The following is a 23,560-nucleotide window of genomic DNA, read 5'->3' as shown; positions in this document are numbered from 1 at the left end:
ACTAAAATATAAAAGTTGTGGACATTTGATGTTTCAGGGATTAGAGTACTGTGAAGAAAGGTACACACTGGACCTTACAGGCGACATGTTTCCCTTGAGAGGACAAACTAGTAATACCAAACTGTTGGCCTGCCAGAGTATAGAGAAATTTCGATCTCATGGCGACAGGGAGGAAGGCATGAATGAAGGTTGGTTAAATGTACTCTTATGGTATCATGTATACTGTTAATTTAAGATTATGACACATTATGGGTTTCTGGAGCTCATACTCCTGGAAGTTAAAAAATTACCACAATTATTAAGGAATTTATTGAGGACTTTATGAGATACTAGGTATTTTTTGCTCTCTTGATGGCTGTGTAGAATTCAATAATTGCATAGATTAGGGTAATGAGGGACCCTTGTATTTTAGTCCAGCTCTCTCCACAGACAGACAAAATTGGTGTCTTGTCCTAACTAGTGTGAAATAACAAGCAGAACATTTCTGCTGAAACTCTGTATCATCCTGTTTGTACTAAGAGGATTACAGTAAGAGGCTGAGGAGTACCTCTTACTCTCTGAATAATTTTTTTCTCTGTATTTTTTGAGCCATATATGGCAAACATGTCTTGGTTGCCTTGAATTTTTTCTCTGTCTCCTTTAGTGTCATCCTTTCTTTCTGGGAAGCATCCTAGCATAGTAAAAATTACATAGATTTTGGAATCCAATGTGGATTCATATCCCAGCCTTATTACTAGCTGTGACCTTTGACAAGCCTCTGTTTCCCCATCTGTAAATCGGATGTTAAGTTATACCTTTTTCAAAGGGTGGTTGTGAGGATTTAATGAAATAATGTTATCATGCCTGCCATCTACTAGGCGCATTCAGTTCTGTAAATACTCACCAGGACTGTGGCTGTGTTTGTGTTCTTACTGCGATTTGTTGTCTTGGTGAGCTCATCCATCCCAGAGATCCCTCTATCCTAGTTCCCACATATGTCTTTGTGGTTCAGTTTTCACATCCAATTAAACATGTCAAAAACAGGTTGCATCATGCTCTGTCTCTTTTTGTTCCCTATCCATATCTTTATTCTATTTCCCATTGGTAGTGTCTCACATTTTTATTTCCTCCATCTCTTTCATCCCCTGTATTTTATCTGGTTCTTTTGTTGTGTCTCAGTCTGTTCCTTTCTTTCCATTCCCACAGCCACCATCCAGATACTTGTCTTTTTTCTCCCGTAACCATATAACTGGGGCCCTCCTGGCTCAGTGGTTAAGCATTTGGCTTGTAACCAAAAGGTCGGCGGTTCAAATCCACCAGACGCTCCTTGGAAACCCTATGGGGGCAGTTCTTCTCTGTCCTGTAGGGTTGCGATGAGTCGAAATGGACTCCACTGCAACAGGTTTGGGTTTTTTTTGGAACCATATAACTAGATCGGTCCTTCTCAACTAAGGTTCTACTGAAGAATAAAACCCTAGTGTCCTAGGCAACCATTGGTCCTAGCTGAGTACCATCCTTGGGATTATATTCATTCAAATCACTTATTTTCTTTCCACCTCCACTACCTCAAAGTTGCTAAAGTGTTAACCTAGAACAAGCCTAGTATAACATTAGCTTTCTGATTTGTACTTTTTAATAGATCTTCTTAAAATGGAAAACCAATCAGGATACAAATGAACGATCCTAGATACAGCTGAATCTCTTATGTGACAAATATAGAAACGTGTTTTGAAAAATCAAATAAAATAAGAATCAGACCTCTTAATTTGTAGGAAAATCTTGCTATAATTCTTTTGGAGGGATTTTGAGATTTTTTATTCTATTAAAATTTTTTTTTCCTTTCAGCTCTGTCTCCTGACACAAGTGTTTCAGTCTTTACCTGGCAGGTGAATATATACGGACAGGGAAAGCCTTCAATATATTTGGGGCTTTTTGACATAAATCGTTGGTATCATGCACAAATGCCAGATTCATTAAGGTATATTTGCTGTTTTTCTTTTTTTTTTTTTTGGTATTTGTGTATGTTAACAGGTTGATGACTTAGTACATTCTGTAACATTTTATTTTATAGATCAGGAGAATATCTGCATAATTGCTCATATTTTGCACTGTGGTCATTGGATTCGGTTGTAAGTAGGACATCTCCACATTACATCTTGGATATATTAGTACATGAGAGAAGTTTAAGTCGAGGAGTTCCTCCTTTGTATCCACCTCCTGAGCAGTTTTTTAACCCAAGTACTTATAATTTTGGTATGTATATCTGTAACATCTTTTGAGAAAAGTAACATGCAAAAACTGTAGATGTTTGTGTGTGTGTTTGTGTGTAGTTTGTATATATATATAGTATTATCTGTTCATCTCTCACTACTATACTGCTGTTATCATTTGGATAAGTTAGAAAATTAATTAGATACATGTACTTGGGAAATTTAATACTTATAAAGAATTTAATACTTCATAAAGAGATTATCACTATTTTGAATTTGCTGGAAGAGATATTAGCTATTTTACAATAGTACATTTGTAATAAAGTTTATTATTTAATTAAGTTAGGATGGGACTACCTGGAAAAAATAGTGGTGTACTGTTGTTAAGTTTGCTCCTTGCCTAGCAATCTGTTATTAAGATGAATTTTGTGCCGTTAATGCCATTTAAGTGTAATATGTAAGTGGATTTTTAATCTTTTTTTTTTAGATGCCACTTGTTTGTTAAACTCAGGAGTTGTTCATATAACTTGTACTGGCTTTCAGAAAGAGGTAGGTAACAGCTATCAACATGGGCCGAGTGTAATTGAACTGAAGTCAGATCTTGGAGTAGTACAGTGACTCATTAATATAAACTTCATTAGTGTTAATTATATAAACTATTATTTCAGCTTAAACGATAGCTTCTGCTAAGTTTAGGAGATTACCACCTAGTAGCATCAGCCTGCCAGAGGAGACATTGGAATGTTTTTTAGCAACTTTACATGCATGTTAGCTACTTGAACCCTAAGGAAAAAAGCAAAGTAGGTCAGTGTCTTTCTACATCCCTTTTTGTCCTTCTTAGTCTTCTCTCTCTCTCAGAAAGCTATTACTCTTATGAGTAAATGAAGTAATGCAAATAAGGAACCTAGCAGTGGCACAGTGTCTGGCACAGAATGACTGAAGACAGTATGTTGAAAGGATAATTTTCTAGGGAAACGTGAGGTGGCAGATCTCTTAATGGTAATTTCTGAGTGCCATATTTTTACGTCATTTGCTTCTTTCACATTAGATCAAGAGGAATAAACTGTGGGTTTTGTTTTTTGCTTTGTCAATTTTTCAAGATCTGTCACCGAGTTTATCAGCTTTAGAGAAGGTAATAAGGTTACCTTTCATAAAAACATGTATGCTGCCTAAAGTACCTTAATCAGTAAGTATTATCATTTATAACTAGCAAGCATTGGTTTATATCAAGATAAACCAATAAATTGAAGAACTTACAAACCGTTTTCCTTGCAAGAAGCTCAGTTTTTAATCAGTATATTATAGTTTATTTCAGAATGTTAAATGTAAAGTAGGGTAATGTGTTTAATTATTGTTCTCAAATTTGATTATTTAAATTGAGTATTGATAGATGTCATATCAATTTACCTGTTACAGACTTTGACTTTTTTAAAGAAATCAGGACCATCTCTCAATGAAGTCATTCCCGACGGTTATAATCGCTGTCTTGTGGCTGGCCTTCTCTCACCAAGACTTATTGATATTCAGCCTTCCAGTTTAAGTCAAGTGAGATGATTTTCAACTCTGTTTCTTTTAAATCAGTTGTTATTAGCTTTGTATTATAATAAAAATCAACTAGATAATTTCTAAAAAGGTAGGTAAAGTAGTGTAACACCCACTCTGCATAATCAGTAGGTGTGGTCTTGGGTTTGGCTTAAAATTCATACTCCCAGGACCCAGTAGGCCATAGCCTGGCACCAGGTGCACTGAGCTGTGTGACAGGTATTGGACAGGAAACAGCATGGCACCTACCTAAGGTGCATCATGAGTGTAAGTTTTTATAGCAGTTCAGGGGCTATGTTCCAGCCGCAGAGGTGCAAGAGAATGAGACTGCATAAGAGGAAGCCATCTTGGCTGAGGTGCGTCTCGTGCTCTCTACAATAAAGTGTGATCCTCGGAGTCAGCATCTCATGGATACTTGTTAGAAATGCAAGTTACTGGCTCCCACCCCAGACCTACTGAATCAGAAACTGGATGTTGAGCATTGAAATCTGTGTTTTAACAAGTCCTTGATGTGATTCTGATGCAGTGATTTGAGAACCAGTGGTCCATGGAAACCAATATCTTGTGAAAGCCTGTTAGTAAAGATTCCAGCTTCCTGAAACAAAAGTCATGATCAGTTATAGGAGGCAAACTCAGTCATGGGAGCCAAAATCTTAACTTCCCAATAAATATAGTCCACTCACAGTCTTCTAGTCCCAGTTCATTTTACCACTTGGAAGACATTCTTAAAATAAACAGTGTTACCTGGTGACACAGCTAATAATTTACATTTTTTTAAACTCAGTATTTGCCTGTGAAATAGTACTAGGAGAAGGAAAACCCCAGGTCATTTTCCCATGGAGAAAGAGAAAAGGTTTTGTAAACTCTTTCTCCCAAGTATTGTTTGTGTTAGGTTATTTAAATAACTACAAAAATATAACTTAAGGATTTCCTGGGAAAAGTTCCTTTTAGATACCATAGGAGATTTTCATTAACATACTCTTGAGTTGGGCGGTGGTATTAGGAATTTTTACTGTCCTACATCTACCTATGGGCTGTTTATTTCCAGCCATATGTATTTAGACTTAGTAGGCATCCCTCCCTTCCTCTCCCCCCAAGAAAAGCATAGAAAAAAATTTAATTCAAAATGGCTTCTTGCAGCTCTGACTTAGGTTCATTAAAAGACCTCAAGCAATTGTTGCCCTGGAGGCCCAGCTTATTGGGCTTCTGGGGACAGAGATCGAAACAGATAGCTCATCCTGCCAAAGGTTCCAGATTGGTGATGGCTGGGGTGCTCTTAGGTGCTCCATATCATTTTTTTACTTCAGAGAACTTAATACTGATTTTTTTTCTAATTATATATTTTAAAACAGCAATACTCTCTAAAAATTTTTAAAGAAAAATGAAAACGAGAAAAAATAAACTAATTTCATCGATGTTGATTAAAAACAGCATTTTATCTTTTTCTGTGAATATTTAAATTTAGTAAGCTGAATACTTTAAACTTGGTAATCTTTGTTTTACATGTATCATTGGATTTTTTTTTTATGTAAATAATACACAAATAGTTTGCGTTCAGAAAATTAGTAAGTGTATGGAAGCACTTAATATTTTGTTCCCCAGTTTTTCCTGCATCTCTTTATGTATCCCTCTATGTACATGAGAAGGATGTCATTTATGCAGTTTCATATTTATTGGCCAATCAGGGTTTACTCTCCTATTAATTACATATTCGTATGTTTTACTTTTTTTAAGTTGGATTTTCTTATGGAAATTCTTTGTAAAAATATGGATACTTGCCTTTTCTGTTGTAGATGGTATCTTTTGCCACATACAAATTTTATTTTTGTTGTCAAATATATTTAATTGCTTGTGGTTTAAAAAATTTTCCTACCACTTAGGTTTCTTTAACATTTAAGGCTTTAATTCATCTTTATCTATCAAGTCAGGTAAAGGTTCTGTTTTTCTTTTTCCCAGATAATTAGTCAGCTGTGCTAGCACTACATTTATGCAGTAGAACATAGAAATCCTTTCTCATGCTACTGAAATATCACTTTTATCATATATGAACATATGTACTAGGATCTACTTCTAGATTTTTATTTTGTTCCACTGATAAGTTTATCTATTTCTTTGCCATTTTAATATACTGCTTTGATATTTGGTAGTGCAATCCTCTTTTGTATAATTTTTTTTGGCAATTCTGTATTAATTATGATTGTATCCAGTGCTCTCACTGGAATTCTTTTTCAGTGTTATTACTATATGTATATGTTAATTTAAACTGAGAACTGTCGTTTTTATGATCGTAAATCTTTCCAATCTGAGAACTGTCATTTTTATGATCTTAAATCTTCCCACCCATATGTAAATGATAATATCTTCCCATTCAGGTTTTGTTTTATATCAGGAAGAGTCTGTAGTTACTTTCTTATGGATTTCTTTCTGTTTTTATCCCTAAATATTTTATGGTTTCTGTTGTTCATTAATGGAACATTTTTCACATATTCATTTCTAGATGGATATTGCTAGTACATAAATGCAATTGATTTTTGTATTCTTACTTAATATCTATTTACCTAAATTAGAATCTCTTGAATTTTCTGTGTGCGTAGTCATATCGGAGCCCTGGTGGCACAGTGGTTAAGAGCTCGGCTGCTAACCAGAAAGATTGGCAGTTGGAGTCCACCAGCTGCTCCTTAAAAACCCTGTGGGTCAGTTCTACTCTGTCCTGTAGGGTTGCTATGAGTTGGAATCGACTCGACAGCAATGGGTTTCAGGTTTTTTTTTATAGTCATATCAGCAAAAACAGGCTTTTACTTTTTTCCATTTTTGCCTAGTACTTAATTTTCTCATTGCATCTGATGGAGCCTCTAAAATCAGCAGAGTAATAATGGTAACAGCAGACATCCTTGTTTTGTCCCAATTTCAATAGGAATAGCTTCAGTGAGTCTCTGTTTAGAATCATGGTTTTCTTAGTTTTTTGGGGACCTTTATATTGTACGGAGCCTTGGTAGCACAGTGGTTAAGAGCTCAGCTGCTAACTGAAAGTTCGGCAGTTCGAATCCACCAACTGCTCCTTGGAATTTCTATGGGGCAGTTCTACTCTGTCCTGTAGGGCCACTATGAGTTAGAATGGACTCAACGGAAATGGATTCTTTTTTTTTTAATATTGTATAGCTGCTTGTATTCCTCTTTGACTTAAACCTATTTATCTATTCCTGTGACTCCTTTTTAAGTCTTAAATTTGCTACTGTAATGATTGAAACCATAGAGTTATCAGATATTAAATCAAATTCATAATGATTTTTTAATAAAAACTTATTTGAGATGTAATTTACATACCATACAATTCAGCTATTTGACTTAATGTATAGAATTCAGTGATTTTCAGTATATTTACAGAGTTGTGCAACTATCACCACAGTAAGTTTTTATCAGCTCCCAAAAAAACCCGTATCCACTAGCATTCATTCAACTTTCCTCCCCCACCCCTAGGTAACCACTAATTACTTTCTATCTCTATAGATTTGCCTCTTCTGAATATTTTATATAAATGGAATCATACAATATGCAGTCTTTTGTGACTGGCTTCTTTCCCTTAGTATGCTTTCAAGGTTCATCTGTGTTATAGCATATATCAGTACTTTATTCCTTTTTATTGTGACATAATATTCCATTGTATGGATATACCACATTTTGTTTATCCATTCATCAGTTGGTGAACTTTTAGGTTGTTTCTACTTTTTGGCTATTATGAGTAACATACACATAAAGGTTTTGTGTTGATAAATGTTTTAATTTCTCTTGGGTATTTACCTAAGAGTGGAATTGCTGGGTCATGTGGAAACTGTATATTTAACATTTATATATATATTTAACATTTTGAGGAACTGCTGGACTGTTTTCCAAAGTGACTGCATCATTTTACATTCCTACCAGCAGGGTCTGAGGGTTCCAGTTTTTCCACATCCTCCTCAAGGCTTGTTATTATCTGACTTTTTGATTATAGCCATCCTAGTGGGTCATAATGATTTTTAAGCCTTTAAAATTTTATATTCTGAATTAGAACTTGCTGCCTCTGAGTCTGATATGATCTCATATCTTTGTATTCTTATCTTTTGTGTTCTTTTTTTAACGTATGGATTAGGAAGAACAGTTAGAAGCTATATTGTCAGCAGCAGTTCACACAAGTTCTCTGGGACTTTTGACTGGATGTATCAAAAGGTGGATAACAGAAGGTAAGATTCTAATTTCTAACAAAATTTGTTTTATAGTTTTAAATTATCAATTCACTGTTTCTGTTTTTAGTTAAATTTTTTATTTTAATATAATAGCAGATTCACATGCAGTTGTAAGACATTATAGAGAGATCCCTTGTACCAAGCTTTCTCCATGGTAACATCTTGCAAAACTCTAGTACAATATCACAGTGATACAGTTAAGATACGGAACATTTCCATCACCACAGGCATCCCTATGTTGTCCTTTTATAGCCACTCTGTCTCTCATACATGTACACGCATTTTTTGTTCTGAACCATTTGAGAATAAGTTGAAGACATCATGCTTCTCTACCCTTAAATATTTCAGTATGTGTTTCCTTCTACCCATAAGGGCATTTACTTACAAAACCACTTTTTAATTATAAAAATCAAGATGATTAACAGTGATATGCTACTTCATAGACCTTACTGAAATCTCATCAACTGTTGCAGTAATGTCCTTCAGAGCTATTTTTTTTTTCCCCTCGGGGCCGGGGGAGGAGGAGGAAAGCCAGAATCATGCTTTGCATTTAGTTTTCATGTCTTTGAGTCTCCCTTAATATGGTACAGTTTCTTAGGCTTTATCTTTGGAGAAACTTACGTTTTTTAAAGACTACACACCTGTTATTGTGTAAACTGCCCTTCAGTTTGTGTTTATTGATCTTTCTTCATGATTAGAGTCAAGCTTTACATTTTTGGTAGGAGTACTGCATGAAGTGCTCTGTGCCCTGATGTGGTGCACTGAGAAGGATGCATGCTATCAGTTTGTCTCCATTATCAGTGACATTAACTTCATTCACTTGGTTAGGGTGGTGCCTGCCAGGTTTCTGCACTGTAAAGTTAACTAGGTTTCTGTTTGTAATTAGTAAATAATCATTCTTTATTTTTTCCTTTTATATTTACAAATAAGAACAACCAAATTCTGCTGCTAATTTGCGCTTTGTTCTCGAATGGACATGGAATAAAGTGATTCTCACAAAAGAGGAATTTGACAGACTATGTAAGTGTTATAAGTCTAGGGATTAAGTGAAAGATTTAATATATAAGAAAACTAATCCTTAGTTTATGTTTTAAGTACATAGTAAAATAATACGTAATGTTTTGAAGTTGTAAACCCTTACAATTTAAAGAAGTTGCAGAAGAAAACTGTTTCTTCTTACGTTAAAGTGACAAAGTTAATTTTTGACCACGATTTTGCAACAGATTCTTAAACTGGCAGTGTGCTGATAATTGCACTATAAGTCAAAGTGAAATTTAAGTTTTTTTTTAGAAGTGTAAGTTCTGTGTCATGAAGAATGAACAAATGAACTTTTGAAAACATTTGGCTATAGATAGTTTTTCACAGTTTAAGTTATTTTCAAGGAGCCCTGGTGGTGCAGCGGTTAAGCTGAAAGGTCCACGGTTTGAATCTACCAGCTGCTTCACGGGAGAAAGATGCGGCAGGCTGCTTCTGTAAAGATTACAGCCTTGAAAACCTTATGGGTCAGTTCTGCTCTGTCCTATAGGGTCGCTATAAGTTGGAATTGACTAGATGACATACAACAACAAGTTATTTTCAAAGAATTTCTAAAGCAACAAAATCTGATGGAAAGATATTAGTGTCTGCAGTATTTTTAGGGCATGCTTGTAAAAATATAAACATGAAATAATTTAGTTTTAAATATTTTCTTATTCAGTTAATACAGCTGAAGTCCAGAACACCTAATAATTCAAGAACAAAACGGGGTAAAACAGTTTTTAAGAGGAAAATGTTTTTGCAGAGCTGATTACTGTATTTTTACGCAAATAATGTACACCTTCTACATTTGTTTGCCAACCGCTCCCTCCCTCTGCGATAGTTCCCTAAGTGTGCTATGCTAATTTTTTTTTTTTTTTTTTTACAGCAACATGTTTTAAAAAAAATGGCATAGAGGCGCTTACGAAAATACTTCCCGGGGGGAGGGAGCGATTGGCAAAGAAGCGTGGAAGGTGCGCGTTATTTGGGTAAAAATATGCTATATAAGTTATGTAAGGAAAGAAAATAATTAGTCATAAATTGTGGGATCATTATTGATCATTGTGTGATTCCAGCATAATTTGTTTCAAGGTTAAACTTGGCAATTCAGCTGTTGTTGCTGTCTTGAGCCTCCTTACTGGTTAATGGAGTGTTTTTTTTAAAAAAAAAAACTATAAGAATAATTAAAATACAAAGCATAATAAGTGGTTTAAGTATATTTGAGAGCAAAGCAAATGAGAATTTGATTTGAGGGGAAGGGTTTTAGAATTAAGAAATTAGAATTTTAGAATTAAAAAATTGTTTTCTGTACAAATTACACATAAATATTAAAACAATGAAATTGGTCATTACAAGTAACTGTCCTAATCTTTTGATGTGTAGTGGTTATGAGGATGGGCTCTAGATCTAGATAGATTACTTCAGTTCAAATCCTCACTCTGCCTCATACTAGTTTTATACTGAAAGCAGTCACCTAACTCTGTCCCTCAAATTGTTTATCTGTAAAATGGAATAGTAGTAGTACCTGCCTCATAGAGTAGTCATGAAGATGTAAATTAGTTAATTAATCTATGTAAAGTGCTCCTGGCAAGTAATAAATTCTCAGCACTTATTACTGTTTTTAACCCAATTTTACTTTGTCCTATTGGTTCACGACCTTAAGGCATATGAGAACCACCTGAGGAACTTTTTCAGAACACAGTTAGTCCTTACCCAGCTACCTTCCCAACTACTAAAACTATGGCTCTCTATTTTTTTTTTACCAGATTTTAAATGAAACTTTACTTAAATTGGAGTTTTTCCCATGAAAATGTCCCCGACTTAAAGACTGTTTTGTATACTTTTCTAAAAGGTGTAACCATGAGTAACTAAAACACCTTTTTTCTCCAGAAAAAATTTGTCAAACTCAACTTGAAATGAAATGTCAAGCTCATTTGAAATGAAAGGACAGCAGCAGGGTCTACAAGCATGCAGTTTTATTGTAATAAGTCTTTATGTGTATCTTCATTTTAGTGTCTCCCTTTTTAAAAACTAGAAGAAACAAGTGTAATTATAAAATGTATGAAAGATCTCATATAAAAGTAAATTTATTTGAAGGAGAATCATTTTATGAATGTAACTTATCTAGTGAATATGAAGTGGAATCTGTATCACCTTCCTCTGGGCTCATTGCTTACCTCATTCTGTATTTTTTATAATAATTTATATCTGTCCTTTCTAGTTGCCTTGAATTTATTTGCCATTTTGTCTTTGTAAATCTCATAATTTATAGAATAATGTTGTAGTAGGAATTAGAGAAATTTTGCATTTGTGATTCTAATTCATTCCGATTTACTCTGTGGAAACTAATCTTGTATTTTGTCCTTGAAAGGTACTCCATTATTTGATGGTTCGTGTCGTTTCATCGATCCACAAACCATACAGTCTATCCAGCAGTGTCATTTGCTTCTTAGCAACCTTAATACAGTCTTAAGCTGTTTTGCAACAGAGGCCCAGGAGGTCACTGAGAGAGGTGTGCTCTTTGTTTTATATAAATGTGTGTTTTATTACTTTTTACTTCTTAACTTAGGGAAAGAATAAAGTCCTATGTCTTGGATGGGTCATTGTGTAAAGAGGCCATTATTTCTCAGTTGCTGGGTTTTTTTTTTTTTTTTTTTTTTTTAAATGAAAAACTATAAAATGTTATTAGACATTCCATGAGCCAAGCTTAAATAAGCTTGGGAAATTCTGGAATTAAACTAACTGGTTGTTAAGATACTGTACTCCTAGCAGAATTTCAAAATTTTAAATTATATATGTATTTTTATTCATAGAGGCCATTTTCTCCCCCTTTCTTTTTTATCATTTAAACAAAACAAAAACTATTTTCATATAAAGGCCTGATTGGAACAGTTTATATTAATCATACAGTGTTCAGTTTGTATTAATGTATCGATTGGACTCCTGAAATTAGCTAAATGGAAGTGTAGCTGAGATGGAATTGTATTTACGTAAAACGTCTCCTTACTAGTCAGTGACTTATTTATTCTAGCATTTTGGATATATTTACTTGGCATCATTTTGGACCTAAGTAAAATAAATGCAAGCTGGATTTGTTAAAAAAATATATATACATTATTGTTAAAAATCACCAAGTAATTAGTTTTTGAGAACTGTTGAGTATTTTGGTTTTTCATTTCTGGCTGATTAATTGAAAGTTAAGGAAGTGATTGATGTTAAACTCTCCTCTACAGGTCTGATGGACTTAAGCAATAAGCATATGGTTACCCAGCTCATCTGTCAATATGCACAAATGGTTCTTTGGTTCTCTCATTCCGGGCTTTTACCAGAGGGCTTAGGTAAAATATTTACTTAATCTATTAATGTTAATTGAAACCCTCTTAAATCTTTATAATGCTTCAGGTTTTCTTTCTTTCACCCCACTTATTTTTTCTTCTGTTCTTACCTTCTTCCTTACTTTGTATCTTCAGTGCATCAGCCCGTGCCTGATACTCAGAAGGTGCTCCATACATGTTTACTGAATTAATAACACGCAGGAGGAAAGCTAATTTGAGAAAACATGGCTTCTGAAAATGTGTTCAACTGTATTATCAGCTGTAATTTAGATCTATAGAACTTTGATTTTTATCATTTAATTTGCTGATCTCTTTCTCTTTAAGGGCTCTTTTAATGTGGTTATTAACTAACATTATTTGCCATCACTTATTACCCCCTTTTATCTAACAATTTATGCCAATACCGGGAATTAGAGGACTTCCTTTTACTATGTTTGTTTAGAGCACACTTCTGAAGCCTCCAGCTTCTTGCAACAGGAAGCACGTTAGATTTTATTTGGAAGTGCCTCTGTCACTGTGCATGTAATTGCTGTTGATCATAGTTTTTCATAGTTTCCTTAGATCCTGACTTGAATAAATAATGAACATTGCTTGCTTCAAATTATCATTCGTGCCTAAGACTTAATGTCATTATCTAGATAAGCCCTTCAAGGGCTTTGAGCCAGCGTCCTTGTTGGTTATAGGCTTCATGAGAGACTCAGTTTTCTCGTTTGTGTATCTGTAAATAAAAGTACGTGTAGTGTTCTTTTATTAATTAAATCCAGCAATCCTGTGAATTATACAAGTTTATAAAATTGTAGTAAAGTATCAATGTGTGTAACTTTAAGTATTGTTGGCATATTTTGGAAATACTACTAGCTTTTTTCTCCTAAAAAAAATCTAGATGATGCGGTGCAGTTGTCAAGGTTATGCTACAACTACCCTGTAATTCAGAACTACTACACCAGTCGTCGACAGAAGTGTGAGCGTTTGTCAAGGTATAGTACCTCCAGAGCCTTCGAAACACATTTTAGAAAATTATTTCTGTAAGAAGTCAAGGCTTTCTCATAGAAACTGGTTATTAGAGTTCATCATGTCACAAAACATTTAAATAGGTGGAATTCTTGGTAAAGTATCAGAATTTAGTAGAATTACTATTTTAGTTATAATGTTTGTCCTGACCGAGTGGTTACATGTTTCTTTAGAATTTGAGGATAGCTACTTATTATTTTCTAAATGAAATTCTTAAAAGTGATTTATTATAGGAGATTCTATAATTTAAGCATTTTTCCCTGATAATTCTTGTTCGGTAAAAGACTAGAGAAGCTACTGTTCATCGAAAAGGCATAAAATATATGACCAGTTAAAGTTATTTTACTTTCTTTCCATAACAGTTACATTTCAACAATTTATTCACTTTGTTCTTTTTTGTTTTTCTCTTTAAAATGCATAAATATTAGCCTAATTGGTTCCTTTGAAATAAACAAGTTGAAGTAATAGAAGAATACTTTTTGTTGCATTGGCCATACCTCTGGAATTAAACAGCCTTCTTTCTCAAGTTGCAATAATAAAATTACAGAGTGGCATACAGCATTTAGAGCAATGATGCACAGAACTGATTCCCAGTTCGTGACATCACCTGGGAATCAGTACTTTTAATAGCTGTGCCTACTGCACCTGTTATGCATTTGTCAAAACCCTAAGACTGTACAACACAAAGGAACCATAATGTGAACTATGCACTCTAGTTAATAATAATGTATCACTATTGGTTCATCATTTGTAACAAATGCAAAATGGTAATATTGGGAGAAACAGTGTCTAGGAGAAGGAGGAGTTATGGGAACTTTGTACTTTCTGCACAATTTTTCTATAAGTGTCAAACAACTCTAAAAAATAAAAAACTCTGCCAAATGTAACTACGATACATGGCAAGTTTTGGGAACCAGGTACTTTAGAAGACCTAATGTAGGATGGTGAGCATTGACTTGGGAGATTGATTAAGAGTTATTTTAAGATTCTGGATCTATTATTTACTAAGTGTATGTCCTTGGGCAGGTTTACTAGCTAAGCTTTCTAATCCTTTTTGTTCACATAAGTTACAAAGTCAATATAAGATTAAATAACATACACAAGGCACCCAGTGTTGCATGACTTATAGGAAAAGCTCAGTAAATAGTAACTGCTGCTGCTCTTGTTTTAGATGATGGAACAGATATCTGCTTATCACACTGTTGGTGCTCATTTGTGTATTTTTTTGAACGAAGGAGTAACTGGGGTTAAATGACTAGCCCAAGTGATGAAACAAGCTATAACTCTGACTTTGAACTGAAGTATTATTTTCACTGCACTTGGCTGTCATACTTGATGGTAATTTAATCAGGATGGTGAAAAATACATAGTCTTGGGCATTTGGCTGGCTGGACTACTTTCTCCACAGAGACTTGACGTTGATTGGCTTACTGATGACAGAACTTGAGACAACTTTGGGGTTTATCCACTAACTCTTCCTCGATGTCTGGAGTTCTCATGATGTTAAATGCAGTCCAGTTCTCAGTTTTTCTCCCACTAATAATTGGGATCATTACTTTTAAGATTTTAGTGTTTGTTGTTTTGGTAATGGTAATTAACCCTTCTATTAAATCCTAATTTTGCCCTTATTGCAGAGGGAAGTGGAACCCCGATTGCTTGATGATTGATGGAATGGTTTCTCAGTTAGGAGAGCAAGTTGAGAAGTTGTGGAAACGAGATGAAGGAGGCACAGGAAAATACCCTCCTACTAGTCTACATGTAGGTTTGCAGTAATGATATCCTTAAAGCTACCAAGGCTATACAACAAAACTGAGGTGGGATGAAGCATGCTTAGCTGTATTTTTCACATTTGGCACAGGCTTGGGAAAAACAAGGAATCTGAACGAATGAATAAATGAATCTATAAAATGCAGTGAAGCTTTTATCCCTTCTTTTTGTAGGCACTGCTTGACATATACCTACTAGACAATGTTACTGAAGCAATCAAACATTCTGTTGTATCCTTTTAAAGTTTATCAAATAATTCATGTATTACCAAAATTATAAGATTTCAGAGTATTAGGGACGTAACATATCGTTTAAAACCATTGTAATTTCATGCTTAAGTTTCCTTGAAGATAAGGGTTCTTAACCCAGGATCCTTTGGTTGGGTTCAGATGGTCTATGGTTAACCCAAAACTGTATGGAAAATTTTGTTTTGTTTAAATTCATGTTTATTTTTCTAGAAATAGGGTCTGTGGCTTTCCTCAGATTCTAAAATGTGTCCACATCACTCAAAAGTTAAAAGCAACTGCTCTAAAACATTGCTGGCAAGTGGTTATTCTCATTGTGGTTAACTTGTGTGTTGAATAAGAATACATTATGAATTACCTTAATATTACCTTTGGTGTTGCGTTTGACCCTTGTGGTCTTTGAGATAAGGTTTTTATGCTTTTGCCAGTTTCTGAGTCTAATACTGCATAGTTACATTCGTAATTCACAAGACACATGATGTGCCTGCTTGAGCTGCCAGCTTTTGCTAGATAACTGGATTTTTGTCTATAGCTGTGTTTCTTAAATTTGCTAAGCTAGTGACTTTATGAAGAAAGCATGCTTTAATTGTCTCTTTTTTGGTGGTATTTACTGTTGGGAAAAGAATGAAGTTAGTTGTGGGACTTTCTGTACCCACATTTTATATAACTTTATTTCCATAGCTGGATATCCAGGATGGCTTTTTTAATGCTATAAAGAAGTCTTTCAAGCCTCTTTTATGCTGCATTATTTTGCTACCTATTCTAAACATATATGTAGGAGTTTTTTGTTTTTGTTTATTATCCTTAATCCTCTTTTTTTCTTTTAAAAAAAAAAGACCATTTATTTGCTGCTTGATATTATGTATTCCTTTCCAAACAAAACGGATACTTCAATTGAATCTTTTCCAACTGCCTTTGCCATTTCTTGGGGCCAAGTTAAACTCATTCAGGGCTTTTGGCTGCTAGATCATAATGACTATGAGGTAGGTCTGTTGGTTTACTTAGAATGTGAACTTTTGTAAATTATTAGAATTTTAGGAAAAAAATACATAACTAGATTAAATTTGTTATTAAAGATGTGATGCAGTCTACTTCTGGAGGTCATTTAAGAAGGACTTAGTTTAATCAGTACCATTCACCAACCATTTCAGAAAGCCAGGTTCCTTACTGTCTAAAGAAGGAAACAAACAAACAGTTACTAATAGTGTGAATATAATTGTTATATTAGAAATACGTTTGGGGTGTTGAGTGGACCATAGAAGGCAGGATTTGGCATTGATGTATGGAATTGATAATGGGAAGATTTTATGTACTCAAGAGGTCTCAAAATGGAAGGCTTTTGATAAGGCTTTTATTCGTGAAAATAAAATACACCATAGATTAAAGTAGATCTTTTCAGTTTATGTTTAAACTGGCTTTCTCTTAATTTTTGTATTATCCATTGTGGTTTTAGTATTGCCTGTATTCTTAGACATTAACTACTTTGGCTAAATGCAAAGGATTGTATTTGTGTTTAACACTTTTCATGTCATATTTGCAGAGTGCTTTGGATCTTTTATTTCACCCAGCTACTGCAAAACCTGTGCCATGGCAACATTCAAAGATAATTCAAGCGTTCATGACTCAGGGCGAACATAGACAAGCCCTCAGATATATTCAGACAATGAAGCCGCCAGTGGCCAGTGGTAATGATGTTATCCTTCACCTCACTGTTTTGCTTTTTAACAGGTAACTATGTAGCTTTTTAATTTTTGTGTGCTGAAAAATGTGTAACAAAATATTTGCCATTTCAGAAGTGTTTATGTGTCCAATTCAGTGACGTTAATTATGTTCCCTGTGTTGTACAGCCATCATCACAGATCTTTTCATCACCCTGAACAGAAACTCCCTTCTCCTTAAGCAGCGCCTCCCAAGTACATTCTTTTAAAGTGCAGTCAAACTCTTGATCATATATGTTAATATTTCTGAATTGGTGAAAAAGACAGTAGCAGCCTATATGTTTGTTAATGGGTTGTAATGTAATGGTTGTAAAATGTAAAATAGTTGTGATATGTAACGGGTGGCATTACATATTACAATTTTTGATCTTTCAACATTCAAAAAATTGTAGAGCACCTTTTATCTAGAATAAGATGAATAAGAAGTACCTTGAGTAAATGGGGAAGCCACACTGGGGATTTGAAATTAGATCTGTTGATAGTTGGCAACATTGACAGTCTCCTGAATGGAGAATTGAGAGGAAGAATGAAGTCAAATAGAGTTTATAAATTAGATGTCCCAGTGATGGTGCTCTGATATTTTTATGTTAATATTGGTTGTTTTGGGTATTGCAGTTACTTGCATTTGATTTTTGTCATTGCATTTGCCACTGCATTCTCATAGAAAGGAAATCTTGAAGCATCTGTTTAAATGATTGACAAAAGTGTTGAGTTTCAAGTCCATTTTTCAAGGCTTTTTCTTATCTATTTAAATGCATAAATATTTACAGATTATGTTTGTTTGTTTTTTGTGTTCACTATTCATACTGTTTTATATTTGCTTTTTTTATTTAACAATATATCATGATTGCCCAAGTTAATATATAGCTGCCTCAAGGCCTACATTATAGTCCATTGTATCACTTTATATTCTTGTACATAAGTCTTTATGCATTGTTTCCATTTCTCTGCACTATATTCCTTGCAGTGGGATTGTTGGGTCATAGTGTATATATAGTTTTACTACTACTATCATTGAGGTATGAGAGTTGAACATTGGTGTTTTATTTAAAGCTCCCAGAATCCCTGACTGATTCTGAAAGACTCCTCTATTAAGAAATATGATTTCATTTAAATGATCTCCTCATTGCCCACGGAAGAAGTCTCAATGTCCCCTCATATTTAATTTGACACAAGTTTGCCAGTCAACTCTTGCTGCAGATCATCCAAAATCATCTACTATAAAACTGTACCCTCCGTGTCCTCATAAACACATTATGCTTACTTCTACCTATGGGCCATTGCTCATTTTCTTTTCTACTCTTCTGATGCTGAATGTCATTTCCTTGAAAAACGGACTTTTCTCTGTTCCACCCGACCAGTGTTTCAGTTCCTGGATATGCTGTCGAGATTAATTTGTTGTCTTCTTTGAAGTCCTGTGTACTTGCTTTCCTATTATTTTACACTTAAAATCTGAAATGATAGTATAGACCAGCATATAATTAAATTTTAGAGATCCTTTGTCTTGCTTTGACATTATTAGCAAGATATATTATGCAGTGATTAATATTCACTAGATTTTTAAGGTACTTTTAAACTACATGTACAAGTATCTTTCAGATTCTTTAGATGAATTACTTGTTTTACACATTTTTAATGGATTTTCTGAAACTAACTGCTGCTTTCAGGTGCATGGTTGAGGCCTGGACTTTATTGCGACATCATTCTAATCGATTGAATGTAGAGGAGTTACTAAAGCATACGTATGAAGTCTGTCAGGAAATGGGCTTAATGGAGGATTTACTGAAGTTACCATTTACAGACACTGAGCAGGTAATGACATATCAATGTAAACATACCAGAAATTCAAGAAAAATCAGTAGCTTACAAATCTGTTTTATTCTTCTAGGAATGTTTAGTGAAATTCTTGCAGTCCAGTGCCAGTGTTCAGAATCATGAATTCCTTTTAGTTCACCATTTGCAGCGTGCCAATTATATTCCTGCCTTGAGGCTGAACCAAACTCTGAAGATTAATCTTATGGTATGGTTACAGTTGTTTTGTTATGGGAGACAAGAGAGTAAGGAAAACTGGAGACTTTTTTTTTGTTTTGTTTTGTTTTAATTGTTATATAAGATCTTATAGTTTGGTAACCATTGTGCCCTATATAATCTTGATCTTGGAAATGTGAGACCCTTCTCACCTTCCTGTAGCAGAATTGGGAACAGGGTATTATTATTTACCTGCTTCTTATATATATGCCATTTCTATTCATATGTCTGCCCATAGTCTTACCAGACTAATGACTTCACTCAGGGAAAACAAGAAGAGGTAGAGGATCCAGTAGGGGTAATATACTGGAAAGAGAATGGGATCCAGGGGTCACACACGGTTCTTAATATGCTCTGTGCACTTGAGACACCTCATTCTACCTCTGTGAGCCTTGGTTTCCTCATCTGTAAAATAATAATAGACTCCTCTTGAGGTTGTTGTGTGGTTACAGAGAGGTGTATGTGAAGCAACATGTTGCCTGACACATGTAGATGTTTAGTAAATGATAGCCATTGCTTTTATTAGTTGTGAAGAATTGAGGCTTATTAGGAGAGACTTGGAATTTACTGGTAAAGCAATTAAGTTTGTGTATGAGGTCCTTGATTTGGAAGAATGGATATGTAGGGAAAAAGAAGATACTGTATATTCATAATTATAATTTAAATAGTAAATATGTAAACCTAGAACTTAACATTTTTTAAGATTAAATTTTCACCAATTATGATATGTTCAATAGAATGATCGTGATCCTCGTTTACGTGAGAGATCAGTGGCTCGAAATTCTATATTAGACCAATATGGGAAAATCCTTCCTAGAGTCCAGCGAAAATTAGCCATTGAACGAGCTAAGCCTTACCATCTGACAACATCATCAGTTTTTCGAGAAGGTAGGATTTCATTGAAGAATGTCATCAATTATTGTGCTAGAAAAAATACTGGTTATGTTTCTGATACCAGCGTAATCTTACATTTAGTTCACCTTGGCTGCTATGTACTCAGATCCATCACAGCAGTACTTTTTTACTGACTGCTCTTTCCCAACAAGTGCAGGGCTTTCTTGGAAGTTTTTACGGTTTATTTAGTAATGTGTTGTTAGCTGCCGTCACTTGGCCCCTGACTCATGGAGACTCCATGCACAACAGAACAAAACACTGCCTGGTCCTTTGCCATCACTGTGGTCGGTTGGGTGTCAGACCTTTGTGAACCACCGGGTTTTTATTGGCTGATTTTTGGAAGTAGATCACCAGTCCTTTCTTCCTAATTTACTAATGTAGTGCAAAATAAAATAACTCTTTCCTTCCGTTAAGACTCTTGTCCAACTTTTAGAGAACGTATAATTTTATCACCATTTCCTATAAGTCCTAATTATTAAATTTCTACTTAACTCTTGCTAAACCAAATATAATTCTGACTACTCTTATCTTATGATCTTTATTTCCAACCATTCTTTCATATTAATTCTTCTGTTAATAAATTCCTTGGTGGTTAGAGATGAAATTAAATGCTACATTCTTTGTCTTACAGTTTCTAAACCCAGACCATTATCAGCAGTTCCAAAGCAAGCTGTAACAGGGACTGTGTTAACAAGATCTGCATTCATCAATAATGTGTTATCTAAAATTGGAGAAGTTTGGGCAAGCAATGAATCTAAAAACGGCATTTCTCCCTACGTTGGGTATGTCTGTCTTCATGCTGCTTACTAATGTCTTCCTGGACGTGAGCAACATTCATAAACAAGCCAACCTAGTTGTCCTAGTTTATTAGTGTATATAAAAAGCAAAAACTTTTTTTTTGTATTAGCTACTTTTCTTACAAGAATGTTTTTTATCTTTAAATTTAAGTGATATATGTTCATTGTTATTTGTAAATAATGCAGAAGTGTACAGAGTAAAAGATGAAAGCCCTTTCCTCTTCCATCTGATCCTACCTTCTTACAGCACTTTTTAATTTAATGTCCCTTTTGATACATAATCAAAAGTTAAATTCTTAATTTTCTTTGTAGTCCTAACATAGAAGAACCATCTCCTATAGTATATTCTCTCCCAGACCCAGAGCTGCCTGAGGCATTTGTTGGAACACCAATTTCAAAAGCATCACAAAAAATTTCTAGGTAAGAATTTATTCAATCACTCTTAAAGATGCAGTGTTAGATGATAATTACAACTATAATTTTTAATTATCTTTAAAATTTTACAAACACTGTTTTAAATTTCTGAATGATTCCCCAACCCCCACTATTACTAGACTGTTTTTTAGAGTAGTTTCAGGTTTACAGAAAAACTGTTGTATAAGGTACAGAGAGTTCCCATATTGTCCCCTTCTCCCTTTGAATGATTTTTTTTTTTTAATGCTTGGCTTTTGTTTTAATTTGAGCAGTAGTGTAGTAATTTTAGGAAATTTTGCATCAACTGGTATTCTACCTGAAATTTTACTCAAAGAAGATTTCAGACTGCTTAGAGGAAAGAAGCAAACTTGGAACTGTTAACTTTCTTTGTTTAGCTCCTTGTCAGTTGACCCCTAAGTTATTTGGTTTTATAGTTAATTCCTAGTTAAATTTGGTTGGCTCATTTTGAAGTTTCTCCTGTGCAACAAAAGCTACTACTAGAATGTCTTAAGTGGCTTATGATGCAGTAATACTTTTATATCTTACCTATGAGATAGAAAAGTAAATAGTTAAGTTCAAATTTTACATCCAAGATGAAAGTGTGAATGTAAGTATTTATTTAAGAACCTTAGATGGTTGAAAAGTGTTCATAATCATCAATAGCAGAGAGCAAACAAGTGTCTGTTGATGTATTGGTCCTTTATCCTTAATAACATATCTGTGATTGTTGTAAATTTTTAATCAAGTTTTATCAAGTACAAAAATACATTATTTTGTAGGAATAAAATTATTTGAATTTTTGATACTAAGGATAAGATATATTTGGTAGGTTAACTATTTACAAACAATTGAGTCCAGAGCCATTTAAAAAGTAGCTAATTGGTGTATTTTCAAAAAGAGATTTTCTCTTTTTTTGGATTTTATTTAGTTGTTGTTCTTTAATTATTCTTATGAGATAGTAAGAAACTAATTTTAAATGGAAATCATTATTAATGACTTTTTTTTTTTTCCTATCAATAGTTGTAATTTTTTTCAGAGTTACTTTTTCTTGGTCTTTATGTACTTGAGTAGATGTGGGATTTTTAAGGGAGGCCCGGGACATTTTAAAAGTTTTTAGGATTTTTACTAATAGCCTAAGGGCTTGATTAAGAAGTATATTATGTGTCCAGTGAGAACCCTTTAAAGCCAATATTAGCTCAGATAGAAGAAAACTGATTGCAGTAAGAATATTTTATCTTTTGTAAAAAATTATTCTGTCCCCTAATTCTGTATTTTCAAACTGGTTTGCAGTAGTGAGTAGTAAGTTTGATGGGTTCTGACTAGCATATTTTTCAATGAAATAGGATAGTATAGATAATATCAGTGGACACTGCATATAATAAAGGTAGGTGCTGTTTTGTGTAATTTCTGTTTTGTTTATGTGCGTGATCCAAAATGAACTTCTTATGTGGATCATGGTCAAAAAAGTTTTTTAGTCAATTGTGGAAAACCTAAGATCTAATGCAGTATTTAAAATTTCCTTTAGAAAGTACCTTAATCAAAAATATTTTGTCTTGATAAGTTTTTTAGTATAACTTAAATAATAGTAATTTTGCTTTTGTTAGTATAATGATTTTGCTTTTACTTAGAACATGCTTTTCATTGCACAGGCTCTGCTTTGGGAAGCAGTCATGCATAAATAGGCACCTCAGACATAATATTTACACGTTGGAAAGCATTTAACCAACTTTCCATTTGGTTCCATATTGGATAGCTCAGTATAAAAGTGAGCAGTTTATGTATACAGAATTTGAATACAAATGAGGTAGAAAAGAAGAAGAATTGGAACAGAAAATGAATGTCTAACAGCATGTTTCTAGAAGAGTATCTGGATTTCTTCGTTGTTTCATGGAAATCTCTAAGCTGTGCTTGGGACACAATAACAAGCGGATAGAACCCTATATTAAGAAAATGCTTCCTATAAATATTTCTCCAAATAGATTGGGTCTTGAAGCAGCTGTGGTCTGTGTTGGTCTGCCACCCCTAATAGCGAAAAAAATCTCCTCTGAACATAGAAAGTAGAATAAAGAAGGCACAGCAACTGGGCATTTTTATTTCTGGGTACTAAAGCATGCTGTATTTTTCTGGTTATGCTGTACCAAGTCACACTGGCATTTAGGGAAAGTAAAAAGGTATTGTTTCTCACTAGAAAATAGAACCATAAAATAGAACTACTAGGAAATTGAGGAAGGAGAAGTGACCTGTACAAATGATCCAGCGCAAATTGTAATCTGAAAATTTCACTATAGTGTTTAAATTATTTACCTGTAAATTAAGTTTTTAAGCTTATTTAGACTATGCATGTTTTTATGTAAGTCATCAATGAGATCAGTGTCGTCATTTT

The 23,560-nt window shown here is 34.1% G+C and overlaps 1 protein-coding gene across 4 annotated transcripts in view; it reads left to right on the top strand.

The window, feature by feature from the left end:
* AHCTF1 (AT-hook containing transcription factor 1) overlaps positions 1–23,560 on the top strand; it is a 72,935-nt gene that overhangs the window by 30,978 nt on the left and 18,397 nt on the right. For 2 of the 4 annotated variants that reach the window (XM_023730919.1, XM_004375872.2), the window contains exons 8-26: positions 38–188; positions 1,825–1,957; positions 2,051–2,232; positions 2,677–2,738; positions 3,606–3,734; positions 7,861–7,951; positions 8,885–8,974; positions 11,340–11,480; positions 12,202–12,306; positions 13,187–13,280; positions 14,949–15,072; positions 15,255–15,311; positions 16,163–16,309; positions 16,867–17,054; positions 18,712–18,856; positions 18,933–19,064; positions 19,810–19,960; positions 20,598–20,748; positions 21,076–21,183. In XM_023730919.1, the coding sequence (XP_023586687.1) occupies positions 38–188; positions 1,825–1,957; positions 2,051–2,232; positions 2,677–2,738; positions 3,606–3,734; positions 7,861–7,951; positions 8,885–8,974; positions 11,340–11,480; positions 12,202–12,306; positions 13,187–13,280; positions 14,949–15,072; positions 15,255–15,311; positions 16,163–16,309; positions 16,867–17,054; positions 18,712–18,856; positions 18,933–19,064; positions 19,810–19,960; positions 20,598–20,748; positions 21,076–21,183 (2,381 nt within the window). The remainder of the gene's footprint in view (positions 1–37; positions 189–1,824; positions 1,958–2,050; positions 2,233–2,676; positions 2,739–3,605; positions 3,735–7,860; positions 7,952–8,884; positions 8,975–11,339; positions 11,481–12,201; positions 12,307–13,186; positions 13,281–14,948; positions 15,073–15,254; positions 15,312–16,162; positions 16,310–16,866; positions 17,055–18,711; positions 18,857–18,932; positions 19,065–19,809; positions 19,961–20,597; positions 20,749–21,075; positions 21,184–23,560) is intronic. The other 2 variants (XM_023730920.1, XM_023730921.1) reach the window with 2 other exon arrangements.

Source organism: Trichechus manatus, unplaced genomic scaffold, assembly GCF_000243295.1.
Source record: "Trichechus manatus latirostris isolate Lorelei unplaced genomic scaffold, TriManLat1.0 scaffold00039, whole genome shotgun sequence".
Classification (NCBI taxonomy): Eukaryota; Metazoa; Chordata; class Mammalia; order Sirenia; family Trichechidae; genus Trichechus; species Trichechus manatus.
This window is presented reverse-complemented; position numbering and strand designations above follow the sequence as displayed.